Source organism: Paroedura picta, unplaced genomic scaffold, assembly GCF_049243985.1.
Source record: "Paroedura picta isolate Pp20150507F unplaced genomic scaffold, Ppicta_v3.0 Ppicta_v3_sca21, whole genome shotgun sequence".
In the NCBI taxonomy this organism is placed as follows: Eukaryota; Metazoa; Chordata; class Lepidosauria; order Squamata; family Gekkonidae; genus Paroedura; species Paroedura picta.
Window position 1 is genome coordinate 4,709,930 of NW_027518618.1, and position 12,552 is coordinate 4,722,481.

The 12,552-nt window shown below is 58.4% G+C and overlaps 1 protein-coding gene across 2 annotated transcripts in view; it reads right to left on the bottom strand.

Moving 5' to 3' along the window:
* Nucleotides 1-656: 656 nt before the first annotated feature.
* SPTBN4 (spectrin beta, non-erythrocytic 4) overlaps nt 657-12,552 on the bottom strand; it is a 79,315-nt gene continuing 67,419 nt past the window's right edge. For both annotated transcript variants that reach the window (XM_077318725.1, XM_077318726.1), the window contains 8 exons: nt 12,193-12,277; nt 9,985-10,181; nt 9,179-9,819; nt 8,537-8,621; nt 7,793-8,076; nt 7,514-7,687; nt 7,232-7,274; nt 657-3,835 (listed from right to left, as the gene is read on the bottom strand). In XM_077318725.1, coding sequence (XP_077174840.1) covers nt 3,674-3,835; nt 7,232-7,274; nt 7,514-7,687; nt 7,793-8,076; nt 8,537-8,621; nt 9,179-9,819; nt 9,985-10,181; nt 12,193-12,277 — 1,671 coding nt within the window. In that variant the 3' untranslated portion in view covers nt 657-3,673. The remainder of the gene's footprint in view (nt 3,836-7,231; nt 7,275-7,513; nt 7,688-7,792; nt 8,077-8,536; nt 8,622-9,178; nt 9,820-9,984; nt 10,182-12,192; nt 12,278-12,552) is intronic.

Sequence of the window (12,552 nt, forward strand, 5' to 3'; positions counted from 1 at the left end):
ACTTATGCTCTGCTACCACCAACTGCCTAGTGATCCCTGGCCCCAGGGAAGCTTGCTTGACCTCAGTCAGGGCCAGAGCTCAGACCTGGTGGAAGGAGCTCCCAGAGGGGATCAAGGCCCCAATTCTGCAGGGCCTGCAAAAGGGAGCTCCTCCACCAGGCACTTGGCTGAGATTGACCTAAACCACTGCTTCCCATTGGCCCCCAAGCCTCCTTCCTACGACCACTACAAATCCACCCAACCTACTGGGCCTCAGTATGTTGAGCTGATGCTCTTTGCAGTTATTTAATGTTATTGTTGTTGTTGTTATCACCTTGTTATTACTACAAATGGAGTTACCTGTATCATTTCTTGTTTCATGTAAACCACCTGAGGCTTCAGGGATGGCAGAATATAAATACATAAGTAGATAGTCATCTAACAAATGCTGATTTTATGAACTTAGGTTTAGGATGACAGGTGAATTTCCTCCAGGCCAGGCTGGATTCTGGAGGTTTCTGGGGGTGGTGGTGGTGATGGGGTGGGGGGATCATTTGTGCATGAAATTGGGGTCACTGTGGGTGGGCAAGTGATTGTGAGTTCCTGCATTGTGGCCCTCGTGGTCACTTCCAATTTTATGATTCAAGGGCCAAAGGAAGTGCAAACCAAAAATGCTGTAGTGTTGTTCTTTTTCTATACAAGACAAAAAAGAGTTTATTTAAAGCAATTACAATATTTTACAGACTTCTGGATAATCAGGGAGCGGAGAGGGTCACAGAAGCAGCTGCCCCAACTTGGGGGGAGGGGGGCATGGTGGAAACTACACTTGGGAGGAGGGCAGCTTGGTCCGGCCTCTACAGGCCATGGTACCCCAGTGGCGAAAACTGCCCCAGAATTGTCTGTTGAGCGATTGTCTCTGTTGAGCAACCATTAAACTGAGCTTCACCAGGCCTCTGTGAGTGCATTAACCCCCTGATGACCAAGCATGCAGCTGGAATTGTGTAGACAAGTGGTGGCAAGTGAATTTCGGAGAGTGGCACTGAGGAGCTGGGGAGAGACAGCTGAGCCACGGGTGCCCAGGTGGGTGCCCAGGTGCTTTCCTGTCGTGGCAGGTTTGTTCCAGGACCCCCGTCCCTTGGGGAACAAGTTTGATTTCTTTCTTAATCCCCCCCCTGTCAGAAATCTCTGCAATGCTTTTGTTGTCGTGTTCGTATCAGTGGGCCCACCTGTCAGAAGTGGGTGCTTCCTCCATGTATTTTCTTAAGTGCCCTGTCTCTCTCTCTTTCATCTTTTGCCTTTCACAGGCATCTAGATTCCTGGCCATGTGACCTTTCATCTATGCCTGTATCTGTTCTGGTCTAGGGAGGTTGGGGTAAGAGTTCTGAAGAAAGCTAGCTGCGTTGGGAAGCCTCAGGGTCTTTCTTCTCTGCTACAGAGACTTGCTTTGGTTCTCACACAAAGATGTTGATAAATACTGTTGTGTCTTTGATCTGGCACAGCCTTTTCCCGCTCATACTCTCTCTTGGGGAGGCTGGCAGGGGACGGGGTCTAGAAGCGTCCTGTTGTTTTTGTTCCCTAATCTTGCCAACCTTCCAATCAGGTCGACTCCTCTGTTTTCCCCATTAATTGACCTTTGCACCAAGTCAGGGTCTGTTATTGTGGCAATGGGTGAAATCCTCATGCCGTTTAAAAGCTGGTTCAACCGGAGACTGCAGTTCCAGCATCGGCTTTGCCGCTAGAGCACATGGCTACAGTCGCCAGTTCTCCTGGCCATTACCTGTGAAAAGGTGTTGTTGAAAATGGATGTATTCATTCACCTCGCAGAGGGCAGTGCCTGCAAGAAGTGGGCTTCTGAGAAGAGTCTCTCTTGAGGCACAAGACAAGGAAAAGGGTGAAGTTGCTTCCCCTCCCACAACTGCCTCTTTGCATACAGGTGCCCCCCCCCCATCTCTGCAGCCCTTCAAGGAGGTGTTGGTGGGGGGATAAATCAGAGATTTCTGGCATCTCCCACAGTCCGAGTCCGTAGGCCAACCGGAAGGATGCTTGCCTCTGCTTCCGCACCCGTCTCCCAGTCTCCGGTGGACAGAAAAGCTCCTGCTGGCCAGGGGCTGCCCCTTGCCATGGCAGGTCTCCCACCAGTCCTCCCTCCCTGGACAGTGCTCTCTGCCAGGAGGTGGGCTGTGGCCCCTCGTGACTGTGGGCCAGAGGTTCCCACCTGTGCAGCTTCTGCACTGGGGTCTGTGCCTCCCTGCCCTCCTTGGCCTGGCCCCCGGAGGCTCTCCTGCCCGTTTATTGCATGAAGTCACAGCTCAGTGCCGCAAGACCTGACCCTTTGCCTCACTGGGCCCAAGGAATAGTGCAGAGTGGTAAGAGGGATATGGCTTGTTAACTGAAGGGTGTGTGTGTGTGTTGGTGTGTAAAGCTGCCCCTGACACGCCACTGGCTTGTGCTACTGCCTTGTGCTTTGGAGGCCCGGGCACTGCCCCAGCCTGGCAGCGGGAAAGCCAGAGAGCTGCCCAGCCCTAGGTTCCCTCTTTCAGCCTGGGAGCAGCAGGAGACTTAGTTGGCTGCTGCCCCAGCCTGCCCGGAAAGGGGATCTCCCTCTTGTAGGGTCCCCCTCCACCAGCTAGAAATCAGGGGCCCATTCAGGCTGGAAGGAGGAAAGGCTATAGCTGCTCACTAGATCCCCTTCCCGATGCCCCTCAAGCACTGCACTGCAGGGATATGCGTGTGTGGAGTGAGTGTGCGTCGGGGGGAGGGGAGTATGGCTGCAAAGGCCTCTTGGAAGGGAGAGAGTCATGGAGGAGGAGCGGAATCCGCACATGTGCACCCCTCCGTTGGGCATACATTGTGAAGCAGAGGCAAGCATGGACTCACATCCAAGGAGCAGAATTGGGGGAGGGACACGCAGAGGGAGCCAAAGCCGTGCCTGAGCTACACTCCGCTCCTCCACTGTGGTCAGGAAGTGGTTTGCACCGAGGGCAGCACTCCTGAGTGGGGGGCCCATACCGGAGAGGAAGACATGAGGCTGGAAGGGAGGGAGGGAGGGAGGAAGGCAGGTCTCCCTGCCCCGGATTCCCAGACCCAAGAAGAGTGAGCCCTAGACCCGCTGGCCTCCTGCCCCCTCTGCACTGCGCTGGAGCACCCAGGAGGAGGGGGGTTCCACAGTCCCTTCCACTTGCCCGGGAAGCTTCCAAGCACGGGGGCCGGGGGTGGTCTGTAGAGATGCTAGACTAGAGCACTGAAGGAATGCCGGTGGGTAAGCAGTTAGGGCGCAGATGGGATCCAGAGCCGGGAGATCCAATGAGGTTGGAGGACTGGTCTTTGTTCCTGGGCTCTCCAAAGGGAAAACGGCCTCCCTTGTGGCTTGAGGGCCCCATAGTCCACTGGGATCCACCAAGGTCTGGGCAGCTGCCACAGAGGCCTTGCCTGGGACCTGGGAGCAGGCTGCCTGGGGACCCCGATGGCCAGGCCTGGGCAGGGAAGGGGACCGTGGTGCCTCCCTCCTCAGGGTCAGCACCTGCTCCTCTCTCACCACAACAGACCCCTCCCCCCAAGCTCCAGGAAGTCTTCCTTGATGCTCCCCCAATGCCCTCCTGGGGCAGCCCCAAGTCTGGCAAGGGGGCCCTCTGGGGACACAGAGCTGCTGGTTGGAAGGCGGCAGTCCTCAAAGCGCTGGCCCAGTGAGGCAGCCTCACTTCTTCCGGCCGGAGGTGCTGGCCCGGCGGTCTGCCTCTCGCTTGGGATTGCCTTCGTCGGTCGAGGAGGTGGTCAGCAGGGCTTGGCCCCAGCGGGCGATCTCGGCATGCTCTGAAATGGCCGTAGTAAGAGCCTCCAGCCACGCCTTCATCTCCTCCTAAAAGAACAACGGGGGGAGGGGGGATCAGAGCCACGGCCTGCCCTCCTCCGATGCAAAACCAAAAAAGGAAACCGAAACCCAACCTGAACAGGCATCAGGAACTGAAAAGCTGAGCTGCAAAATCATATTAAAAAACATTACAAATATTCATTAAACGAAGGGCATGGGTAATGTGGCCTGCAACCTTTTACAGGCTGCGGACCGGCGGCAGCAGGGAGGGCGATTGCCCGGCTGCGCATGCCATGCATGCGTGACCACGCATGTGCAATGTGCCATGTGCGCTTGGGCCACGCATGCGCGGCCAAAAATGCGCATGCGCGGCACGGCTCCCGATTGGCCCCTTGGCCCGTCCCAGACATCCCGGACTCGGGGGGGGGAGGGGGCGGCCGGGGATGCTTCACTGCGAGGCTCGGAGTGGGCCTGCTCCAAGCCGGATACTCAAAGGATCAAAGGGTTTAGGCATATCTAGACAGGTCAAAGTGTTTAGGCACATCTAGAGATGGCAGTAGCCAAGGGATAGTGTCTGGGTGGCAGGTTGACATGGACAGAGAGGTTGTTGAGAGGCATTTAGCTGCACTGGATGAGTTCAAATCCCCTGGGCCAGATGAAATGCACCCAAGAGTGCTCAAAGAACTTTCCAGAGAACTTGCACAGCCCTTGTCCATCATCTTCGGGACCTCTTTAAGGACTGGAGATGTCCCGGAGGACTGGAAGAGAGCAAACGTTATTCCGATCTTCAAAAAAGGGAGGAAGGATGACCCGGGAAACTACAGACCAGTGAGTCTGACCTCTGTTGTGGGGAAGATAATGGAGCAGATATTAAAGGGAGCGATCTGCAAACATCTGGAGGACAATTTGGTGATCCAAGGAAGTCAGCATGGATTTGTCTCCAACAGGTCCTGTCAGACCAACCTGGTTTCCTTTTTTGACCAAGTAACAGGTTTGCTGGATCGTGGAAATTTGGTTGATGTCGTTTTTTAGTAAAGCTTTTGATAAGGTCCCAATGATGTTCTGATGGATAAATTGAATGACTGCAATCTGGATTTTCAGATAGTTAGGTGGCTAGGGAATTGGTTAGAGAACCGCACTCAAAGAGTTGTTGTCAATGGTGTTTCATCAGACTGGAGGGAGGTGAGTAGCGGGGTACCTCAGGGCTCGGTGCTCGGTCTGCTACTTTTTAACATATTTATTAATGATCTAGATGAGGGGGTGGAAGGACTACTCATCAAGTTTGCAGATGACACCAAATTGGGAGGACTGGCAAATACTCCGGAAGATAGAGACAGAGTTCAACGAGATCTGAACACAATGGAAAAATGGGCAAATGAGAACAAGATGCAATTTAATAAAGATAAGTGTAAAGTTCTGCATCTGGGTCAGAAAAATGAAAAGCATGCCTACTGGATGGGGGATACGCTTCTAGGTAACACTGTGTGTGAACGAGACCTTGGGGTACTTGTGGATTGTAAACTAAACATGAGCAGGCAGTATGATGCAGCGGTAAAAAAGGCGAATGCCATTTTGGGCTGTATCAACAGGAGCATCACATCAAAATCGCAAGATGTCATAGTCCCATTGTATACGGCACTGGTCAGACCACACCTGGAGTATTGTGTGCAGTTCGGTGTAGTGCCAGTTTGGTGTAGTGGTTAGGAGTGCAGACTTCTAATCTGGCATGCCGGGTTCGATTCTGCACTCCCCCACATGCAACCGGCTGGGTGACCTTGGGCTCACCACGGCACTGATAAAACTGTTCTGACCGAGCAGTGATATCAGGGCTCTCTCAGCTTCACCCACCCCACAGGGTGTCTGTTGTGGGGAGAGGAATGGGAAGGCGACTGTAAGCCACTTTGAGCCTCCTTCGGGTAGGGAAAAGCGGCATATAAGAACCAACTCTTCTTCTTCTTCAGTTCTGGAGGCCTCACTTCAAGAAAGGTGTAGACAAAATTGAAAGGGTACAGAGGAGAGTGACGAGGATGATCTGGGGCCAAGGGACCAAGCCCTATGAAGATAGGTTGAGGGACTTGGGAATGTTCAGCCTGTAGAAAAGGAGGTTGAGAGGGGACATGATAGCCCTCTTTAAGTATCTGAAAGGTTGTCACTTGGAGGAGGGCAGGATGCTGTTTCTGTTGGCTGCAGAGGAGAGGACACGCAGTAATGGGTTTAAACTACAAGTACAACGATATAGGCTAGATATCAGGAAACATTTTTTCACAGAGAGTAGGGTGTAAACTGCACGGAGCTTTTATTCCAACCCCAGATCGATTCAGTCCCTGCCCTCTACACAGAATGCGATTTCTGTTTGGATTTGGGGCGATTTAAATTTTCCTTCTGCAGCAAGAAGGATTGATCCGGAGTGACCCTACCTTTATTGTGTGATATCTCAGACTGCTGTTAATCCTGAATAAAGAAAGCTCCGTGGTAGAGAACCTCTGATAGGCTACACCTGGTCATGTGACACGCTTGCCTTAAAGGAGAAGCCCCTAATTTCTCTCAATTTCTGTTGGTCCTGGATTTTTCCTTCCTCCTTTGCCTTTTTCGATCCTCTCCCCCACCCCCTTCAAGAAAAGAAAGAAAGAGGCTTTCCCCCCCCCCACCTTCTGAGCCTCCCTAACCACGTGCAGAAGACTTTCCTGTTTCAATGGGGAGGGGAGGAGAGGAAGACCCGAATTCATTAAAACCCCATAAACAGTGACTTACAATGATGCCGATTAAATAAAACTATTCCCACACAGGCCCACTGGATGCGCAAAATGAAGCTGATGGATAATTGGACATAAGGGCAAAGGTAAAGGTATCCCCTGTGCAAGCACCGGGTCATGTCTGACCCTGGGGGTGACGCCCTCTAGCGTTTTCTTGGCAGACTCAATACGGGGTGGTTTGCCAGTGCCTTCCCCAGTCATTACCGTTTACCCCCCAGCAAGCAAGCTGGGTCCTCATTTTGCCAACCTCGGAAGGATGGAAGGCTGAGTCAACCTTGAGCCGGCTGCTGGGATTGAGCCACTTGAAGCCATCAGACCTAATTCCCATCAAACCTCCTAAAATATTTATTGTCTGAGGCCCCCACTCTCAGCTTTTGCCCAGCTCTCCATCAAGAGTACATTCCCACACGTGCCAGAAAAAGTTTAGATCTTGATCTTCTACAAGAGAGCATTCCACACAATAATAAATCCCCTGAGGAAGACCCCCGTGGGTCAGAATGCGTTTGGTCTATTCTGTCGTGTGCAGTTAGAGGTGTAGTCTTTTTACTTTGCTTTAAATATATTATTGGTGCACTTTGTTTAATAAATATTTGTAATGATTTTTTAAATATTGTTCTGCAGCTCAACTTTTCGGTTCCTGCCCTCCCCCAACGCCAGCCCGCCTCCCTCCCCACAGCTGCCAGCCTCTGACCTCTTCCTTGGCTTGCAAGAGGAATTCCCCGCCATCCTGCGTCCTGCAAGAGAGAAGGCCGGGTCAGCTGGAGAGGGAGGGGCCCTGCAGGTGCCTCATCCTCTGCTCTCCTTCCCTCCAACCGCTCCTTGGAGGCGTCCAGTGAGCCCCACTCAGGGAGGCTGAGGCTGGGCCAGGAGGGCTCTTGGCTCGGGTGGCCCAAGGGAGCCACATCGGGCCTGTGCGCTCCCTCTGGGGTCAGGGCCTCAGCTTCCCAGGACCTGGCCCGGCCCCCCCACTCACTTGATCTTGAGGACGTTCTTCTTCTTCTTGTAGTCATTGGCCACCTCACTGGTGGCGTTGTGCAAGCTGAGGAGGGGCTCGTTGCTATGTGTGCTCCCCGACTCCCGACCCTTTGAGTCCTTGTAGAAGCCCAGCTCCCCTTTGTTGAGCACGCAGTACAGGTTGATCCAGGACCTGCCCAGAGGGAGAGACCTCGGCAGAATGAGCCTCCCGGACAGGTGCAGTCAGCAGGGCCCCGGCTGGAGAGCCTGGCCGTCCCACCCGCCCACCTGCGCTCACCTGTTCGAGGCCTTCTTGTGGGGCCCCTCCAGCTCGTGCTTGCGCAGCAGGTAGCCCTCCTGCTGGACTGTGTGCGTGGGGGGAGGGGGGGGCAAGGCGCTGCTCTGGGCAGGGGCAGAGCGGGATCGACGGGCCTCCCCTGCAGGAGCGTTGGGATCCTTGGGCCGGGGCCTCCGGCGGGGCTTAGGCCTGTCCCGAGCGCGGGGTCGGTCTGGGCGGGGTGTCCGGTCAGGCAGCACATCAAGGCCGTTGGGCAAGCGGGCAGGGGAGTCCTTCTCCCGAGGCTGGGGAGGGGGGGGAGAGTAGAAGCATGAGAGCCAGCCCTTTCCTTCCCGCCAGGGAATGGACCACGTAGAGGCGGACGTTCAGCAGGCTCTGAGAGACCCACAAGCCTTCCCGGGCACCGGAGCAGGGAGCCCTGAGTCTTGGAAGCAGAGAGCTGGGGAGTCAAGCTCTTGAGCTCTTCTGCCGCAGGCCAACATGGCCCCCCTCGGAAGCAGAGGCTGAGAGAACCAGCAGCTGTGCCAGAGGGAAGAAGGGAGAGCATACCCCTCCGCTTGGCCCATCTTTGTCCCCTGAGATTCAAGGACATGAACAAGGAAGCCATGGCATGGCTTCTGCCTGGCAGAAGAAAGGAGGCGTCCACTCAGCTGCCCTTCGGGGCTTTCCCCCTGTGCCCAGAGCCACCCTCCGCACCCCAGATGGGCTGAGATAGCTGCCTGTCCCAGGATCAGGGCCACTCACTGTAGACGGAGCTGCAGCTGCTGCGGGGGGTGCCGTTGACTCCTTCTCCTGCAGCTGCTCCACGATATCGGCCAGCGTCGCCTTGCTGCGGACAGGAGGCAGAGAGCGTCTGTCACGAGGGCAGGTCACCCACACTCAGCCGGGGGCTGCCTCGGATTGGGGCACGGAGGGCAAGCCACACCGGCCGCTCAGCCAGGGACAGTGCCCCCAGAGCCTCCTCCAGCTGGGCAGAGGGCCGAGGCAGACTTCCAGGTCTGGGAGAGGGCCGAGGCAGACTTCCAGGTCTGGGCCAAAGATCAAGATGACTGGGACCCCCCCCCCCCGCAGCTGACCACGGCTGGGACTCTCCCCCCACCCGCTTGCCAGAGCAGTTCTGGCCGAGTGGGAAATCACACGTTTCCCACGCAGAGGGCTCCTCCTGCAAGCCAGGTGGTCGTGGGCAATCGGAGAAGAGGGCCAGCAAGGCGGACCACAGGTCCAGTGGGGCAGAGGGCAGGGAGCAGCTTCATCTGCTGGCCTTCAGCTCCCTCCAGATGCGGCCTGGGGTCCTGCCGAGCAGCCCCTGCCCAATTCCCCGGGGGAAGGGCAGACAGCACTTTCTGGAGCCACGGGGGCCGGCTCAGTCCCCCAGGGGACACTCACCCGCCTCCTCGGGGGTCATTGCGCTGCCCCTCCTGCTCGCTGGACTCCTGGCGCTCCAAGCGTTTCTCCTGCCTCTCCCGCCGTGGCCCCTCCTGCTCGCTGGACTCCTGGCGCTCCAGCCGGCGCTCTCGCCTTTCCCGCCGGCGCTCACTTGGCTCGGCCCGGGGCCCCTCCTGCTCTGCGGCCTGCTGCCGCTCCGGCCTGCGCTCGTGGCGCTCCCGCTGCCGCTCGGCCGGCGCCTCCCCGTGGCTCCCCTTGGCCTCCACCTGCTCGGCCCGGGCGGCCGGAGAGACTCTCTCAGGCCTGCTGGCCTCCTCCGCAGCCCCCCGCAGGTGCCCGGCCTTCTCCAGGGCTTTGGCCTCTGCCGCCCCGCCCAGCCCTTCCTGCAAGCGGTCCATCCGGGGCTGCAGCCGCTCCGGCTTCAACTCCTGGCGCACGTAAGCAACCTTGGCCTCCACCTGCTCGAGGGCCTCAGGCTTGGCTCCGTTGAGGAGGGGCTGGGCTTCCAGGCGGCCTCGGAGAGGGTCCTTTTCATAGAGGGACTGCCGCTTGGCGCTGAGCTCCGTAGGGTCGGCAAAGATCTTGCGGCCCAGCAGTGGGGTGGGCGGCTGCTTGCTCTGCTCTGCCTTCAGCTTCTCAATCTGCAGGTTGGACAGAAGGGCTGCTAGAGGCTGCACTCCCCTTCCCTTCCACTCCCTCCCCACCAGCCAGCCTGAGCCCCTGTCTGGCGAGGCAAGGCAAGGGGCAGATCCCCCTCCCTCTGACCCTCCCCCGGGCCCTCTTCCCCGGCTGCTGCTGGCCCCTACTGTGGTGAGACGCCGCAGGGAGCTGAAGCGCTCCTCCCACGCTGCGGCCGCTTTGCGGAAGGCCTCATGGCGCCGGATGAGCTGCTCCACTTCGTCCACGCTGTTCCCCAGCTCCCGGCTCTTCAGCAGCGGCTCCTGAGCGGTGAGCCAGGCATCGGCCACCACAGCCTCCTGGGCAAACTGGTGGACCTCCAGCACTGCCAGGGAGGGAGGGAGAGAGAGAGAGGGAGATGGGCAGGAGTCCTGGGGGTGGCGGCAGCAGCACCAGCATCAGGGGGCAGGCTCTTCTGCCCAGGCCTCAGGGGCTGTCCTGCCCACTGGCCACTCTCCACTGCTCAGCACCCGGCCAATCATCCAGCACTCAGCTGGGCCCCTTTCGCCAGTGACAGCAGCTCCCCCACTGGCAAGCCGGATTTGGCTGCTCTTATGTCAGGACTGTTGTGTTCACCCATCCCAGAGCTGCTGGTCAGACCAGGGAGGGCCATCTAGTCCAGCCTCCCTTCTCACGCAGGGGCCAGTCACAGGGCAGAGAGTCCAAGGCCTTTATAAGGACATCAGGGGAGCCCTGCTGGGTCAGACCAGGGAGGGCCCATCCAGTCCAGCTTCCCGTCTCACCCAGGGGCCAGCCAGTTCCTCTGGAGGGCCAGCCACAGGGCAGGGAGGCCGAGGCCTTCCTAAGGACATCAGGGGAGCCCTGCTGGGTCAGACCAGGGAGGGCCCATCCAGCCCAGCCTCCCGTCTCACCCAGGGGCCAGCCAGTTCCTCTGCAGGGCCAGCCACAGGGCAGGGAGGCCGAGGCCTTCCTAAGGACATCAGGGGAGCCCTGCTGGGTCAGACCAGGGAGGGCCCATCCAGCCCAGCCTCCCGTCTCACCCAGGGGCCAGCCAGTTCCTCTGCAGGGCCAGCCACAGGGCAGGGAGGCCGAGGCCTTCCTAAGGACATCAGGGGAGCCCTGCTGGGTCAGACCAGGGAGGGCCCATCCAGCCCAGCCTCCCGTCTCACCCAGGGGCCAGCCAGTTCCTCTGCAGGGCCAGCCACAGGGCAGGGAGGCCGAGGCCTTCCTAAGGACATCAGGGGAGCCCTGCTGGGTCAGACCAGGGAGGGCCCATCCAGTCCAGCCTCCCCTCTCACCCAGGGGCCATCCAGTTCCTCTGCAGGGCCAGCCACAGGGCAGGGAGGCCGAGACCTTCCTAAGGACATCAGGGGAGCCCCGCTGGGTCAGACCAGGGAGGGCCCATCCAGTCCAGCCTCCCGTCTCACCCAGGGGCCAGCCAGTTCCTCTGCAGGGCCAGCCACAGGGCAGGGAGGCCGAGACCTTCCTAAGGACATCAGGGGAGCCCTGCTGGGTCAGACCAGGGAGGGCCCATCCAGTCCAGCCTCCCCTCTCACCCAGGGGCCATCCAGTTCCTCTGCAGGGCCAGCCACAGGGCAGGGAGGCCGAGACCTTCCTAAGGACATCAGGGGAGCCCTGCTGGGTCAGACCAGGGAGGGCCCATCCAGTCCAGCCTCCCCTCTCACCCAGGGGCCATCCAGTTCCTCTGCAGGGCCAGCCACAGGGCAGGGAGGCCGAGACCTTCCTAAGGACATCAGGGGAGCCCCGCTGGGTCAGACCAGGGAGGGCCCATCCAGTCCAGCCTCCCCTCTCACTCCCGTCTCACTTTCAATTCAACAGCCCTTCATTGTCCATTTTGAGATCCATGGATCAGGACTGCTCACAGTCTTCCAAAGGAGGCCACCTGTCCTGGGTGCTGTTTTATTTCCCACCCTTTCCTAATTATCCCAGCATGGCTTTTGCCTTCCTCATAGGGAGGCCGTGTATCCCGGGGGCTCTCGACCTAGGAAAGCTCTGAAGGCAGAGCAGAGCAAGGAACGCATAGGCTCCCTACGAGGCAGTGGGGAAGAAGGCAAGCACCAGGCTCCCTTCCTCTCCCTCACCACCCCCTCAGAGGCCGTTTGGTTCCTGTGGGCCTCACTTGACCTTGCCCCATCTGAACTTCGCATTCGGGGAAAGGGAAGGTGTGAGGCTGGCCAGGGGCAGCTCTTCCCCCCTAGTGTCTCTGGGCCCTGGAGAAGACTGACTCCAGCCTGAGGAGCCCACAGAGGCATGGGGTGCGTACAGATGGGGTTGAAGAGGCATCTTGGGAGGGAGCCAGGCACTCAAGGCTCCCCCCCCCCCAGCCTGCCCCTGCCCAGTCAGAAGCCACTCACTCTGCTGCAGCCACTCCCAGTGCCTGTCCCACTTGTCCACCATCTCTTTCTTCTTGGTCATCAGCTTCTCCAGGTGAAGTTTGATCTGTGGAGAAGCAAGTATCAGAATCACCCAGTCCAGCCCTTTCCAGTAAGGTGACCAGATGTCCCGCTTTTGGTGGGACAGTCCCGCCTTTGGGGGCATTTTCCCCATGTCCCGCAGTGACGTCCCGTGGCAAGATGTCCCGTGGCGCAGTAAGTCGGAGGGAGGGAGGGAGAGCCCGCCTGCTGTTGCCACCGCTGCCGCCACTGCCCCACCACGGCCCTTCTGAGGCCAGTCGGAGGGGGGAGGGCCCCCCGAGTGTTGCCGTGTCCCGCCGT